This window comes from Aulonocara sp. 'chitande type north' Nkhata Bay, linkage group LG10, assembly GCF_057382095.1.
Source record: "Aulonocara sp. 'chitande type north' Nkhata Bay isolate Kocher_YH1m ecotype deep benthic linkage group LG10, A_spYH_male_GT1.1, whole genome shotgun sequence".
NCBI classification, from domain to species: domain Eukaryota; kingdom Metazoa; phylum Chordata; class Actinopteri; order Cichliformes; family Cichlidae; genus Aulonocara; species Aulonocara sp. 'chitande type north' Nkhata Bay.
In genome coordinates, this window is record NC_141353.1 from 1,015,118 (window position 1) to 1,030,008 (window position 14,891).

The 14,891-nt window shown below is 43.8% G+C and overlaps 2 protein-coding genes across 2 annotated transcripts; one reads left to right on the forward strand and one right to left on the reverse strand.

The window, feature by feature from the left end:
* Positions 1-1,744: 1,744 nt before the first annotated feature.
* Positions 1,745-5,919, forward strand: atp5mg (ATP synthase membrane subunit g). The gene is made up of 3 exons (XM_086307701.1): positions 1,745-1,904; positions 2,272-2,432; positions 5,708-5,919. The coding sequence occupies exons 1-3, from the start codon at positions 1,853-1,855 to the stop codon at positions 5,804-5,806; spliced, it is 312 nt and encodes a 103-aa protein (XP_086163827.1). The 5' UTR covers positions 1,745-1,852; the 3' UTR covers positions 5,807-5,919.
* Positions 5,920-6,575: 656 nt separating this feature from the next.
* ftr82 (finTRIM family, member 82) lies at positions 6,576-11,443 on the reverse strand. The gene is made up of 7 exons (XM_086307685.1): positions 10,719-11,443; positions 9,422-9,517; positions 9,068-9,301; positions 8,670-8,829; positions 8,532-8,588; positions 8,335-8,397; positions 6,576-7,776 (listed from the first exon to the last, which is right to left on the reverse strand). The coding sequence occupies exons 1-7, from the start codon at positions 11,307-11,309 to the stop codon at positions 7,256-7,258; spliced, it is 1,722 nt and encodes a 573-aa protein (XP_086163811.1). The 5' UTR covers positions 11,310-11,443; the 3' UTR covers positions 6,576-7,255.
* Between the last annotated feature and the right edge of the window lie 3,448 nt (positions 11,444-14,891).

The window sequence follows — 14,891 nt, forward strand, 5'->3', positions numbered from 1 at the left end:
GCTGGAAAGCCCGTTTATTTCCCCTTCAATGGTGTCACGTTTGTAAGGAAAATGTGGGTTGAGCAGCAGAGTTGAGTATGTGGGCTGTGGCCATGAAAAACTCGTCGAATGTTCTCTGCCAATGCCGGACAGCTTATTCTGCTACTGACACTTGTTGGGTGTCATTTACTGAATTCTGAAGATTATATGCAATTAAACGGTTTATTCTTTTAACAAATAGGGGCCTCAGTAACACGTGGAAGGACCATACACAGCCACAACAGCCTGGCAACTCCTGGTCATGCACTGCAACTCAGCCAGTGTGTGACCAAGGTGGTGTTGGGTTTTAGTTTATTCCCAAAAGAAAAATTAAAAGATATTCTGTAGAAAACATCCTAAACTGTTGTTTCCATAATGTGTCTAAAATCATGTATCACCCCATGTGTTTGCCTGTGTTCTGTGATCGCTACATGGCCTACTTCATTTTAACTGGTGTCCAGGTTGCGTGATGTCGAATTGTCCACAAAGACCTTCAGGTTAGAGTTGGCGAGCGGTGCGTCCTGTAGGTCAGGTCTGGGTGAACAGGCTGCTATAAAATCATGTGGTTAACCATCTGCTGCTGTGGGTTTAACACAGTCTACACAGACTCTACTAAAAAGTCAACCTGTTGTCCTAATGTGGCAGGTCTATGTCAGCAGTGGATGAACTCAGCATTTGGTAGCAAGTGTTTTTGTAAAGTTTTTGTTTCATTTTTAACAGTGATGAGCGGTATGGCCATGTTTATGAGTGTTAGCTGCTTTCATTGCATGTGTGTGTGTTACTAGGTGGGTTAATGCATTCTCTGTCTGTCTGCTGTCTGCCTCTCCTGCAGTGCTGCAGCAGTTCATGGTTGTGAGATGTACATTGTCAGCAGTAGGCCTACTCAGTACTTTATATGGCCCCACCTGTTTGTATGCATGGCTGACAGTGCCAGGGCTCCTAAAAAGACGATGGTTGGATGTCCTGGAGGATCTCCTGGCAGACCTGGACCGGGGCATGCAACACTCCATGCCAGCTGGTGGAGGTAATGCAACATTTCATTATTTGCCAACCGCGAATAAAAGCTGGCAAGAAGAAGGAAGCCCGTAGCCAGACATATATTAATCAGTATTACAGTTATGTCAAAATCTACACAGATGCATCAAAGAATACAGCCAACCAAAGCGGGATAGCATTTACTGTTCCTGAATTTAATATCAAAGTAAGGAAAAGGACCAGTGATGGTTTATCAGTATACACTGATAAACCAGTATACACTGGTTTATCAGTGTATACTGGCGAAGGTTTTACAAAATCCAAAGGAAAACAGGAGAAATGAGAAGCACAGGAAGGAACAGGAGAGAGGCGAAGGTTATATCTCAACTTAGATTTGGACACATTGGTTTGAATAACACGTTGCTTTTAATAGAGAAATTCCGTACAGGGAGTGTGACTGCAGTAGAGAACAGGAAACAATAGAACATGTTTTAATGCATTGTCAGAAATATGATGCTGAAAGAAGACAGCTGATCAAAAAGCTTGAAAGTCAAACTGGTTGATTTATTTCGTAAGAATTCGAGTAGTGAAAGTTATAAGGTGATATTTTGGTTTTTAAGTCAGACTCATTTGTTCGGGAGGATTTGATTTTTTTATTTATTTCAGTCCACACTCCTCACCAGTTGGTGGCGGTAATGCACCATTTTGCTGTTTGCCAACCGCCAATAAACAATATAAAGAAGAAGACTCCTGCGGTTTCTCTTCAGGCAGTTGTGTGGTCAACTGCAGTCGAGGGTCCTTCTATTGGAGGTGACATTTAGCAGAGACGGGGAATAGTTAACATCACAAACGCCTCAAAATGGCACAGGCAGTGCAGAAGTTGGTTGCTAAAGTACCCACCCTGGTTAACGGTAAGCTAGTCTGTTATTTGGACGGGTCCATTAGTGGAGGCTGGGGTAGGCAGTTTTCTCCTCGGTGAGAAGACTTCAGTAGGCCGACGCTGTCAGCGGCACTGTGACCCGGGCGTCAGTTGAATGAAGCAGGTGTAACGTTAATTGACGCTTTCAGACGTAGAAGGCCTTTGACGTTGATATGCTGTGTTTTTGTTGTTTTGACATGTGTTGTGGATAAGCAGGTACATCGGTTTATTTGGTTTGCTCTCAGCAAACACAATCCGCGTAGCTGATGGCTAACGCTACCTGCTAACATCTCAGAAGCTCTGCAGCTAGGATGGCGAATCGATAGCAGCATTTAATGTTCTCTCTCTCTCTCTTTCAGCCGCTGTCACCTACTCCAAACCTCGCCTGGCAAACTTTTGGTACTATGCGCGTGTTGAGCTTGTCCCACCTGCCCCCGCTGAAATCCCTAAAGCCATCGAGGGGGCCACAAACATCATCAAGGGGTTCCAGACGGGACGTCTCGGTCAAACCACAGTGAAGGTACTCGTATTAATCTAAGACACAGGTCATTGTTGTTTATGTAAAAACAACAACAAAAAACACGTCCACGTCTTTTTTAAATTAAACCTGCGGCCGTGGTCGTGCATCTTAACCACAGCAGATGTCACATTATTAATTCCAACCAAAGCCTCTTGTGCTGACTTTACATCGTCTGTCATCTCCTGGATTCATTAACAAAGCAGTAGCTGTAGGACATCATGAAATAAGGACACATTTCTAGCTTCTGATAGTAAAGAAAACCTCTTTCAGACTGTGGGCAAATTGTTGTTGTCTTAAGAAAATATTCAGGATTATTATAAAAGCTGTGGTTGTACACACAGTAATGCACTGAATTTAGTGTGCGTGTGTACATGGATGAGGACAAACTTGAAAGTTTTTAACACAGCCTTTAGTGGTTTGTTGTTGTGTTTTATCTCTCACACGTCTCCTGAGCAAATCCAGCCAATTCTTCTTTGGCAAATCTCTCAAGCTTCTCCAGATGTAATGGATTTCAGTTCAGCCCCCAGATTTTCAGTAGCATTCACGTTAGGCCAGTCCGTAATGTTCACTTTGGTCTTCAGGGGAAAATCCTTCACCAGGAGCAACGTGTGTTTTGGGTCGTAGTCCTGTTGGAAGCAGCAGCAGAGACGTAAAGTTTTGCTGCTGACTACTTTTCTTTCAAAATCTTAACATATCCGTCTTTCTTCATGATTCCCTCCACAATGATAAGATTTCCATCCCCACAGCATAATACTCCCACCAACATGCTTCACTGTGGGGACGGTGTTCTTAGGTTGTACACCTCTGCTGTCTTTCCCCAAACATCAGCAGCTTGTCAGTAACCATAGTATCGTCTCATCTGACCAAAAGACATGGTACAGTATGCATCATCTTCTCCAGGTTGTCTTTAGTATTCTTCAGTCTGGCTTGAAGTGTCTCTTCTGCAGAAGTGGCGTTTTGGTGTGCAGCCTCAAAGTGCGCTCCCGTGCAGGCTTTAAGTGATTGCACTACAATTCCAGACTTGGCTACATCATTAACTTACAGTGGGGCAAAAAAGTATTTAGTCAGCCACCGATTGTGCAAGTTCCCCCACTTAAAATGATGACAGAGGTCAGTAATTTGCACCAGAGGTACACTTCAACTGTGAGAGACAGAATGTGAAAAAAAAAATCCATGGATCCACATGGTAGGATTTGTAAAGAATTTATTGGTAAATCAGGGTGGAAAATAAGTATTTGGTCACCTCAAACATGGAAAATCTCTGGCTCTCACAGACCTGTAACGTCTTCTGTAAGAAGCTTTTCTGTCCCCCACTCGTTACCTGTATGAATGGCACCTGTTTGAACTCATCATCTGTATCAAAGACACCTGTCCACAGCCTCAAACAGTCAGACTCCAAACTCCGCCATGGCCAAGACCAAAGAGCTTTCGAAGGACACCAGGAAAAGTATTGTAGACCTGCACCAGACTGGGAAGAGTGAATCTACAATAGGCAAGCAGCTTGGTGTGAAAAAATCAACTGTGGGAGCAATCATCAGCAAATGGAAGACATACAAGACCACTGATGATCTCCCTCGATCTGGGGCTCCACGCAAGATCTCATCCCGTGGGGTCAAAATGATCATGAGAACGGTGAGCAAAGATCCCAGAACCACACGGGGGGACCTGGTGAATGACCTGCAGAGAGCTGGGACCAAAGTAACAAAGGTCACCATCAGTAACACACTACAACGGCAGGGAATCAAATCCCGCAGTGCCAGACGTGTTCCGCTGCTGAAGCCAGTGCATGTCCAGGCCCGTCTGAAGTTTGCCAGAGAGCACATGGATGATACAGCAGAGGATTGGGAGAATGTCATGTGGTCAGATGAAACCAAAGTAGAACTTTTTGGTATAAACTCAACTCGTCGTGTTTGGAGGAAGAAGAATACTGAGTTGCATCCCAAGAACACCATACCTACTGTGAAGCATGGGGGTGGAAACATCATGCTATGGGGCTGTTTTTCTGCCAAGGGGACAGGACGACTGATCCGTGTTAAGGACAGAATGAATGGGGCCATGTATCGTGAGATTTTGAGCCAAAACCACCTTCCATCAGTGAGAACTTTGAAGATGAAACGACGCTGGGTCTTCCAACATGACAATGATCCAAAACACACCGCCCGGGCAACAAAGGAGTGGCTCCGTAAGAAGCATTTGAAAGTCCTGGAGTGGCCTAGCCAGTCTCCAGACCTCAACCCCATAGAAAATCTGTGGCGGGAGTTGAAAGTCCGTGTTGCTCGGCGACAGCCCCAAAACATCACTGCTCTCGAGAAGATCTGCATGGAGGAATGGGCCAAAATACCAGCTACTGTGTGTGCAAACCTGGTAAAGACCTATAGTAAACGTTTGACCTCTGTTATTGCCAACAAAGGTTATGTTACAAAGTATTGAGTTGTATTTTTGTTATTGACCAAATACTTATTTTCCACCCTGATTTACCAATAAATTCTTTACAAATCCTACCATGTGGATTCATGGATTTTTTTTTCACATTCTGTCTCTCACAGTTGAAGTGTACCTCTGGTGCAAATTACTGACCTCTGTCATCATTTTAGGTGGGGAACTTGCACAATCGGTGGCTGACTAAATACTTTTTTGCCCCACTGTATGTCCTGGCAGTCGTTCTGTGGTCTTGAGACTCTTCTTACTAATTTTCCTTTCAGAGTCCTGGAAATCTTTTGCTTCCTACCTGTGACAGGCTTTTGAACTTGTTGATAATACTTCTCAGTTGCTCTGTAATGCTGTGAGAACTTGGCATGTGTTGATTTTAAAGCTGAGCGTTACAGAGTTCATTCATTGCACAGCAGTAGTTTGTGCTATGGCTAAATGAAAAGTTCCCTTTTTCAGGAGGAGGATGGTAATAAGTCTGCTATTGTGTGCAAATAGTAATAATTAATGTTTTCTATAGAGAAGCGGTGTGATTAGAAACGCCTTCATCTGTATTTAAAATGATAAGAAAAAGCACCTGGGATGTGATGCTGTATTATTGATCACTGTGTGTCGTACAGGAAATGTTAATTCAGTATTTCATTAGTGAGGTCCTTCATCATATTAGTAATTACTGACAGAAATGGATCAAATGATGAATTAATCTGTGAAGTACATCTTAAACCTGTAATTATCCAGAGCAGCAAATAAAATGTTTTTGAATTTCAGGTTGTGTGTGTGAATCCTAATCCTGTACTTTTGATGTTACTTCTAATGCAAATCAAACCTGTGTCCTTGCTTCCTCGCAGGATGCTTTAAGGAACGGGCTGGTGGCCACCGAGGTGCTGATGTGGTTCTACATTGGAGAGTGCATTGGCAAAGGAGGCATCGTGGGCTACAATGTCTAAATTTTGGACTTTAAAGCATTTTTTTTCTTTTGAGCATTGTGTGCTCAACCTACTCCATGAAATATGGGAACCAGTAAAGCTGTTGTGTTAAAAAATCTGTTTTTGACTCATTAATTTAACCTTATTATTGAATTAATCTGCAGGTTTACTACAAAATGTTATTCCTCTGCTCAAAGCTGAGTTGAACGTGTGTAATCATCGTTACTGTTGCTGTCAGGATTGTGCAAAAACTACCAACATGAAATCATGTGTTGTACTATAACTATCCTGCTGTAGTTAAGTACTTTAATTTTGCAGCACTTATCTGCTAAATGTGAACAGTAGATGAGCTTTCCACTGCCAAACATTGATGCAGACACTCGCTCTGATGGATGCATCAGGGGCAGCTCACGGTTCAGTATCCAAGTGGACTGGATCATGTTCCAAATGGGAGACGAGCTGTGCTGCTGCACTTTAAAGGACTGCGTTTAAACTGGGCTTTATTGTATTTTCTGATGATATGGTGGATTTTTAACATCAACTCTGAGCAGAATAGTGTCACTGATAGGCTTACGGTTTAGTTCTTACATTCAACCAGCAGGGGGAGCTGCGTGTCAATACTGCACTGCTCCCTCTGTGTAGTTTGAGATTTCAAAGGATGATGTGGAACACACTGCTAGTATTCAACATGAGACACACACACCATTTCTAATCCAGTAATGTGTTTACATTTGGTGATCCTGTCTTCTTTGGCCCAGTTCTGCACACGGCTCACAAGACAAAGCTCTGTTCATTTGAGTTCTTTATTTAAATGCATCAATGTTGTTACAAAACAATTCTCTTTGATAGCAATTATACTCTGCTGTCCATTATGTAAGTAAACATACACAAAATTAAATAAGGGTTAGTTCAAGTGGAAAAACTCATGTGACGACCTTTAGATAATATCACAACACGACCAAATGAAATGACAGCATTCTTGGAACAGTAGTGAAATTATAACAATGCACCTTCATAGTACTCATACCTGTCGTAGGAGTGCAATTTTAAAAGAATTATTCAATAACAATAGTGAACAACCTAATGACATCACAAAACTGACATTGTTAACTTTGTGTAAATCTATAGATGCAAATTATCAGCTAAAATGTTTAAAAGTATGTTATCATATTATCCAGCAGATATCATCAGACGCCAAACAGGATAACACTTTTCTTGTGTGACTATGCAGGAATTGTGTATTTCAATAATACATATATATTTGTTAAACTGCCATGAGAATATGATTTGACAGCTACATTCAAAGCTTAATACATGTGGTGTTCAAAAAAAGTGTATAGACATTTGGAAGAAGCATCATAAACCTTAAAAATAAGCTGAGACATTTTATAATGGGTGCAAAAATAGATATTCCAAAAGCACTGGTGTATATTCGCAGAAATCTTTTTAAAACAGCTCAAATGCCAGCGTTCACTTGACGTTGCAGATCCTGACTGACGTTCCGACTCCAAAGCCCGGATAGAGGGGCTCGACAAATTTAGTCTCAAACCTGTGCAGGCGGGTCATGGTGTTGCCTATGCTGTAAAATGCCAACACCCCTGCAGTGTGATCCAGGTACACGCCTATCCGCGGGGAGTGAGGACCATTGGCAGGCTTGTCCACGCGGTTGTGCCACGCTGAGTAACCGGAGTCAGAACAAAGCAGACTCCAGGATTTGTCGTTATAGCCCAGCAGACAGAGCGAACCTTTGCCCTTTCGACTGATGCTCTTATAAGCCACTCCGATGGAGAACTCCCCGCTCCACTCGATCTCCCAGTAGTAGCGGCCTCCAGATAGAGCTTCTCGGCACAGCACCTGGGCAAAGCTATCAAACCTCTCTGAGTTGTCTCCGTAGGACTGCGGCTCCCTGGTGCGGATAACTTTCCTGCTGTTCTCAGAGATGCAAAGCTCCTTGTAGGCCGTGTTATGATCTAATTTCAGTTGGCAGAAGTCTGAAGAAGGAAAGACGACATTGAATCCAATTCAAAACCGTGTGAACAATGTCGAGTTTTTAAAAGTTGAGCCTAATGTAGCTGTTTTACTGCAGAACAGAGCAGTGATCCTCAAATGGATGTGAGGTGCACCTCTGAAATATCTATGCTGTACATGAATTTAAAAAATACCAGTCATAGAGTTCCTGAAACAGACTTAAATCCAGTAAAAATGCCGTTTTTACAAAGTGTTTGTCAGTTACAGATTTATTGTTTCATAACCTGCACGCTGATACACAGCGCTGCACTGCTGCATTTGACCTTTTCATAGAAGTCAAATGTTCTTTGTTGCTTTGAAGTGCTGCCTTATACCATAACTGATACGAGAGAAATGATTGAGGATATTAACCTCCAGCAAGAGACTTCTGTGCCATAAAAAAGTCAATGAGTGAAACGCATTTTCCTGAGATGTCATGAGCACAAGTAAAGCAGCACGCTGCAGTAAAATACAAACTGTCAAACTGACAAAAGTAAAAAAAATGAATACTTGAGTACAAGTTATGTTCCAGAACAACTCACATTTCAGAAAATCAGCTCTGGTCTTTGGCTCTGGGGGAGTGTTGTCCACTGTCATTTCTTTGCCTGCACGTGAAATATCTCTTTGTTAGGTCAAGGTGAACTCCATGCGCCCACACAAATGCCTGTAATTCTTTGGCTGGTGTGGTTTTGGATAATAATTAACCTCTTGCGGTTATAAACTGCTATAGGAGCCTCACCTCTGCTCCTTCTGTCCAACGTTCGACTCTCTGTAGTGTAAACCGGGACCTCATTCACTGTAAAGTAGAAGATATACATGATTAGAAACCTGGAAGTTTTACTCTTTGTGTTCAACATTACGTTTGTGCTGCTCACACCTGACTTGGAAATCCTGAGCAGCTCCTCTCTGCCAAACTCCTCGAGGCGCTCCTTAATCTCAGCCACAGCTTTCCTGACAGCCGCGAAGGAGAAGTCGGGGTTCACGGTCACTCTGGGTATGAAGCCGTCATCAGTGGGGGTGCAGAGGTAGTTGAAGTTCTGGTGCAAACATGAGAGCCAATGAGAAATTTGAGGTAGTGTCACGTGGACGGTGACACGTGGGTGCCTGGGTTCTCAGTACTGTGAGTGTTATATTATGGAAATGTATTGATCTGCCCAATTTTTTAAAAAGGGCTCAATATTTCATCACAGTGTCATCGTTAATCACTTATTAATAAGTATCCTGTTAGCCTGATATGACAGCTGTCGACACAGTTTCTTTAAGGCTGCGTGGTACCTGCAGGAAGTGGATGTGGTCCTCAGTGCTGTACAGCTGCTTGAGGCCAGACTCTTTTTTCTTCAGCTCATCAATCTCTTGTTCCAGACGCTCGATCAAAGCCTCGGATTGGCTGAAAGCAGCCTTCTCATTGATTCCAATCAGCTTGCTCACCTCTGACCTCATCCTCTCAATGGAGCGTATCATATCCTCAAACATCTTCTGGCTCTCCACCATGGCTCTGTGGGCGGAGTTCTGGGCAAAGCAAGCAGGATGTCATCGCTCTACAGCCTGATCTTCATCAGCCTGATCTAAACAATCTTGGGAGACTGATCTTGCTTTGTGTAGAAACTGATCCGGTTGTTCAGGCCTTACCTTGAGGGAATCCACCGCAGTCTTGAGCTCCTCCAGCTCCTTCACCCTCTCCTGGCATTTTTGTTTAATCTCAGCTTGGGAGACTCCCAAAAGTTTCTGCAGAATTAAGGAGTATTACAGAGATATGCGTTTTAATAATTTCCCAACCATTTGTGCTCATGCTGGGAGCCAAACTGGCTTTAAGATTACTATCACGTAAAATGCAGCTGAATGTTGTTTTTAAAAAGGTTATGCCAAATGTAAAGCCTGCAAACATTCTTTCTCATCACGGAGTATCGGTGTGGCCCTGTGGCGTCCTTAATAAGCCCCTCTCAAAGATCTTCTTAATACATCCCGCTTTTATCTCAGAGGGAGAGGGGAAAAATCTTTGGAGGAATTCTGGCCATGTCAGGAATGTGAATCTACCAGCGTCTGACTTTTAAAGAGACGTTTCAAGGTGCACGCAGCGCTGACATGCAGAATAGAAGGCTTCTAATTCAGCTTTTACTCGAGCCCACCAACCCATTCTTCAAGATAAGCTTGAGGAATGTGGGGAATCCAGGGAGGGGGAATCAACAGGAGAGGGGGAGGGGAGACGGAGCGGGAGATGGAGTGAGATGTGTTGGACTCAGGTTGTAAATCTTTAGATGAGAGAAACCAGACTCCCCGCCATGTAAAGCCAACAGTGGGATAAAATATGCGTTCATGGCGGCACAGGACTCCTTTAGCCTGCATTAGCTGTAAAAACACTCCCTGATTACTCACACAGCTGCTACATTACAGTATCTATTGACATTCATGTCTATCCCACAGTGTGTTACAGGCAAAGTGAGTCATTTGAATGCACATTGCTCACAGAGATTGAATGTAGGTGTAGAGTGCCTGCACTCCCTGACATTCCTGCACCGCTGCACACTCACTCCCACAGGTGGGAACCAGCGCAGCAGAAAGAAGGCTGCACTTTCTGTGTGTTTATCCCACAGCTGGATCACCGCATTTTCTGGAAAGCCGCTTTCACGGCGCCTGTAAGACACGCCTCCGGCCAGTGTCCAGCTAATCACAGGGCTGGATTTGTTTTGGCGGCTGTGAACGCTCGCCAGGGTTGCTGATAGCCTTGGTGAAATGGGTCAAAGTACAATCACCAGTCGCAGTTCAGGGGAAGGAATTGAGAAAAACAGCCTGTTTGCTTTAGCTCAAGTTATTCCAGAGAGGATGTGCTCCTAACCTATCAAAGAAAACATTCAGCTTGCAGTCTCTCTCTCACTTGGTCTCTGTCTGTTAAAAGGAGGCATCAACAGACACTGAGAGTTATTCTTACCTGCTTCTCGCCCCTCTCTGCCTCAGCAGACACGATGTCATGGCCCCTGTGCTCGCTGACTGTGCAGATGGCACAGATACACATTTGATCTGTGCGACAGAAGAGCTCCAGGGACTTCTGGTGCTGTGGGCAGATCTTCCTGTCCAAGTTCCCTAACTCGTCCACAAGCTTGTGCCTCTTGAACGTGGTTGATTCATAGTGTGGCTTCAAGTGCTTTTCGCAGTAGGATGCCAGGCAGTTGAGGCAGGACTTGACAGCCTTTAATTTCTTCCCGATGCAGAAGTCACAGGGCACGTCGTTTGATCCGGCAAAGACGCTCCCCTGGGACGTGCTGAGGTTGAGGTTCAGACCGCTCTTCTTGATCTTCTCTGCCACCATGCTCAGAGTGGCGTTGGGCCTCAGTACAGGCCTCTGGGTGAATGTGATCTTACACTGGGGACAAATGTAAATCCCTGTGTAGTCGGCTTCATTCCAGTAGCCGCTGATGCAGTCCATACAGAAGCTGTGGCCGCAGGGGATAGCCACAGGGTCCCTCAGTAGGTTCTGACACAGAGAGCAGCTGAAGTAGTCTGGAGAGGTGTGATCAGCCATTGTGGTGGACTCCAAACAGTCAGCCCTGGAGAAACAGTCAGGGAGAATGCCAGGAGGAGATAGGGATTTCGTCGAGTGTGCCTGAAAGCCCGCCCTCGAGAGTGTGGTACAGCCTGCCAGAGACAGGACCTACTTGTATTTCTAAATTCCAAAAGGTTATTGATTGAAAGCAGGCAAGGCCCCTCCCCCGTCCTGTGAGTACATCGGGCCCTGCCCAGTTCAGATAAGCAGGTTGAACAAGGAGGGAGAGGAAAAAAGAGCAAAGCAGAGAGCAGACAGGAGAGCAGAGAGAGAGCAGAAATAAAGAGAGAATGAATGAAAAGTAAAACACCAAAGTCGTGACAATAAATGTGCAAGAAAATGTTTCCATTTCCCTGCAGCTTCCTCTTCTTTCACTCGCATTTCTCATGTGGCTCATCTGCGGGTGAGCTGCGCACACACTTCTTGGCAGCTGCATTTCCACCTATTGTTGTCCCACAGAATCGCCATTGTCTTAAACCGGTTATAGTCCGACAAACATACATGCAGCCTAAGGTACTGAAGGAATTTCAGGGACCACCCAGTAAACAAACACGCACACGGTTTGAGAGTGACCTCAAACGTCTCTGCTCACATCTGTCGTCAGAGAAACACTCATTTAAAAGTTGTAATATTTGTTCTGTAACTGGCCCGACTCGTCCGTTCACTCGTACGTGGCCGTTTGTATCTGCAGATATGCGGCTGGTTTCTGTTTTCAGTGGTAAGAAAACATTCACGTGTCAAACATAAACGCATGGGTGCAAATACTCAAACAGACGCATTCCTGTCGCGTCCAGGTGTTGTTGCGGTAGATGTCTCGCATAGTTGTGTACATATTTCACTCGAGTTACGTGGCAATGCAAAATGTCCCCCTCATAATTCCTGCACATATTACTGGTTAGAACAAAGCAGGGGAAGAACTCCTGAGGTGACCCGACTCTCTCCACAGCGTGAAGTGTCTGCTGACATCACCGGCCTCTCATTAGCATTTCAATTAGGCCCAATCTGCTCCTACTTACACCAGTGTCCAACTCACAGGCATGTTTCCTGCTTGAAATTACCTTGAAAGTACACATTGTTAAAAAAAGAAATACAAACACTCTTTGAACACTGTTTGAAATTAGCTTCAAATAAAATTGTGCAATGTATGTTTGCCTGATCTGCAATCACATGGCAAAGTAATCTTAAGCTTCTAAAAGCTACATTTGCTCCACCTTCAATTCATAGCTTGCATTACTTCATACACGAGGTAGTTTCACCTCTCCGTATTTGGTCAGGTTTCTGATAAGCCAGTTTTCCTTCCTTCCTCCAGAGTAAAGGGAGCATTGTGCTTACAGATTAACCACCTGTTTTTGGACAGCACGACTGCCAAAGGGGAAAAATCTTTGAATCAAAGTTTTAAATGAGCGTGCTTGCTAGAAGAGTGAAAGCTTAACAGCACAAGTTTGGTCAAATGTATCCCGTGCTCCGAGGAAGCCAATCTGAAGCATAACAGTGTTTACAGTCAGTTTTATTAAGGTTTGAGCAGACGCCCACTTTAAAGAGTGGCAGGCTTGTTATCAGGCTGTTTTCTCCAACAAAGCAGACCGAAACTCCGCAGTCATCCACAGTCATATATAGTCCAAGTTCAAGGGGAAAGGTCACCCTTTATAAAAGTGCAGCGAGCATGGTTTCTTCAAGGTGAGCGCAGGAGAGCGCTCGCTGTTTGATCAAAGGAAACGAGTGAAATGAGAGCTTAAAAAGTGAAAATGCAGGCATCGGTCATCAGTGCATACACAAGATTTCAGTGAAAAAGACTGTTGCAAGATTCAGAAGAAATGTTGCTTGACAGGATGCATAACTCAGATAGGGATGATCCAAAACGTAGAACAGCGTTCAAAGTGTCTAACAGCTCGTTCTGCGGCTCAGAACTGCATTCCCGTGTTTTTTCATTTGTTGTGGTAATGATAAGGATGTAAAGATGTGCACATCCTTTGTTATTGTTATGATATAAAGTTTTGGTTTGCTCGAAAGTGAGTCCTGAAAAAAAGAAGGGAACGGTATCAAATCCTTACACGATCATTGTTAGGGGCTATTTTAGGTCGTGATGCAGCTGAACTGCTTATAAGGAAACCTGCAGCCAGCAGCGAGCCACGACAAGAACATCAGCAGAACGTAAGGCTGGAGTCGGGGGATAAGGAGAGAGCGACGGTCTGTGGCCAGCAGCAAAGCCTCGGTGGTGTCTTGTTGTCGCCTCTTCAGTGAACCTGCCAAAGATTCACAATGGTTTATGCTCCCATGCTGACATCCTCACAGCTGAACTTTGTGTCATGATGCTCGAGGGCCCTCTTTTTGAGCAACGCGGAAAAAACTGAATCACAAAGTCAGAGAACTTTAAAAGAAGCTAAGATCTCAGCGCTCTCTGTTTCTACACCCCTGTAGGGAGAGGTCGAGTCACATGGAAGGAATAAACTCTGACAGATGCTTATTTGACCTTTTTGCTCCGATCACTGTGTTTGCTGGAACTGGATAACGGGCGCATGAAAAAACAAAACTATGCACAGATGACAAAGTGAAATATCGTCTCGTAGCTCCAGACAGTTTTTCTCCTCCAAAGAATCAAACAAAGAAATTTTTTTGTTTTATGGAAACGAAATCAGAAAACAGAAAATCTGCCATCAGGACAGACATGCTTTCTATTGCATCACTAGCAGTTCTGTCGTCAGTTTAAAAGGGTGTGTTGCATGTCACTGGCATGTAATCAGATTACAAACGGATGAGCAGTGTTACAGAGCACAAGTTACAGACTGTCCTAAAATGATTCAGCATAAAATAAGAAATGAAATTAAAGAAATCCTGTGAAAAGTATCTATGTAACTTTACCCTAAACTAACACTGACTTTAAATAAGTTAACTGCAGAGAAGAGTGATGGAAATCCTTTGAATGCCAATGAACTTGAAATAAAATAAGTAACTTTTACAAACCAGAGATTACATAAAGATATTTGTGATGCTTTTTCCAATATCAGTTCACAAAGTTTTGAATCACCTCCAGTGAGGAGCGTAACCACAGCCAGAGCAGCTTTGGTTAAATGCTACGTGTGGTCATACATGTCAGCTGCAGTTACTGTTGTTCACAGCCGACCCTGTAATGCTGTTTAGACCCTGCTGGCTCTCACACAAAGGAATCTTTTAAGCAGGCTTTCTTGGCCCTTCTGTTATCTCGGCTATCAAGTGTAGTTGCATTCCTATCCGACACTGAAACTCCGGCCGGGAGGCGTGTTCGCCGTAAAGTAAAATATACAGAGGGAAGGATTTTGTGTGTGTGCAGAAGATGATACATTATTAAATACTTTAGCTTCTTACTGGTGGAAACGTTACAGTTGAGTTCGTGTATATGAGAACTGTGGCATCCTGTCAGAGGAAATCAGTGGCAAAGCAAAGTAAACGCGGTTAATAATTAACTGGTCACAGGTGAAGTCAACTTTAGCAAATCCAACAGACTGAATCTGACCGGAGCTCGCAGAAGGTTTTACTCGTTTACATTTGATGCCATTTTATTTATTTTATTATTACACATCTTAT

Bases quoted from the DNA above. Each gene is read 5' to 3' on its own strand.
- atp5mg (XM_086307701.1), top strand. From the start codon at position 1,853: ATGGCACAGGCAGTGCAGAAGTTGGTTGCTAAAGTACCCACCCTGGTT. The intron at 1,905-2,271 runs GTAAGCTAGTCT...TCTCTCTTTCAG, and splicing joins AGTACCCACCCTGGTTAACG to CCGCTGTCACCTACTCCAAA. The intron at 2,433-5,707 runs GTACTCGTATTA...GCTTCCTCGCAG, and splicing joins TCGGTCAAACCACAGTGAAG to GATGCTTTAAGGAACGGGCT.
- ftr82 (XM_086307685.1), bottom strand. From the start codon at position 11,309: ATGGCTGATCACACCTCTCCAGACTACTTCAGCTGCTCTCTGTGTCAG. The intron at 8,830-9,067 runs GTACCACGCAGC...TGTTTGCACCAG, and splicing joins ACCACATCCACTTCCTGCAG to AACTTCAACTACCTCTGCAC. The intron at 7,777-8,334 runs GTGAGTTGTTCT...TTCCTTCTTCAG, and splicing joins CAGAGCTGATTTTCTGAAAT to ACTTCTGCCAACTGAAATTA.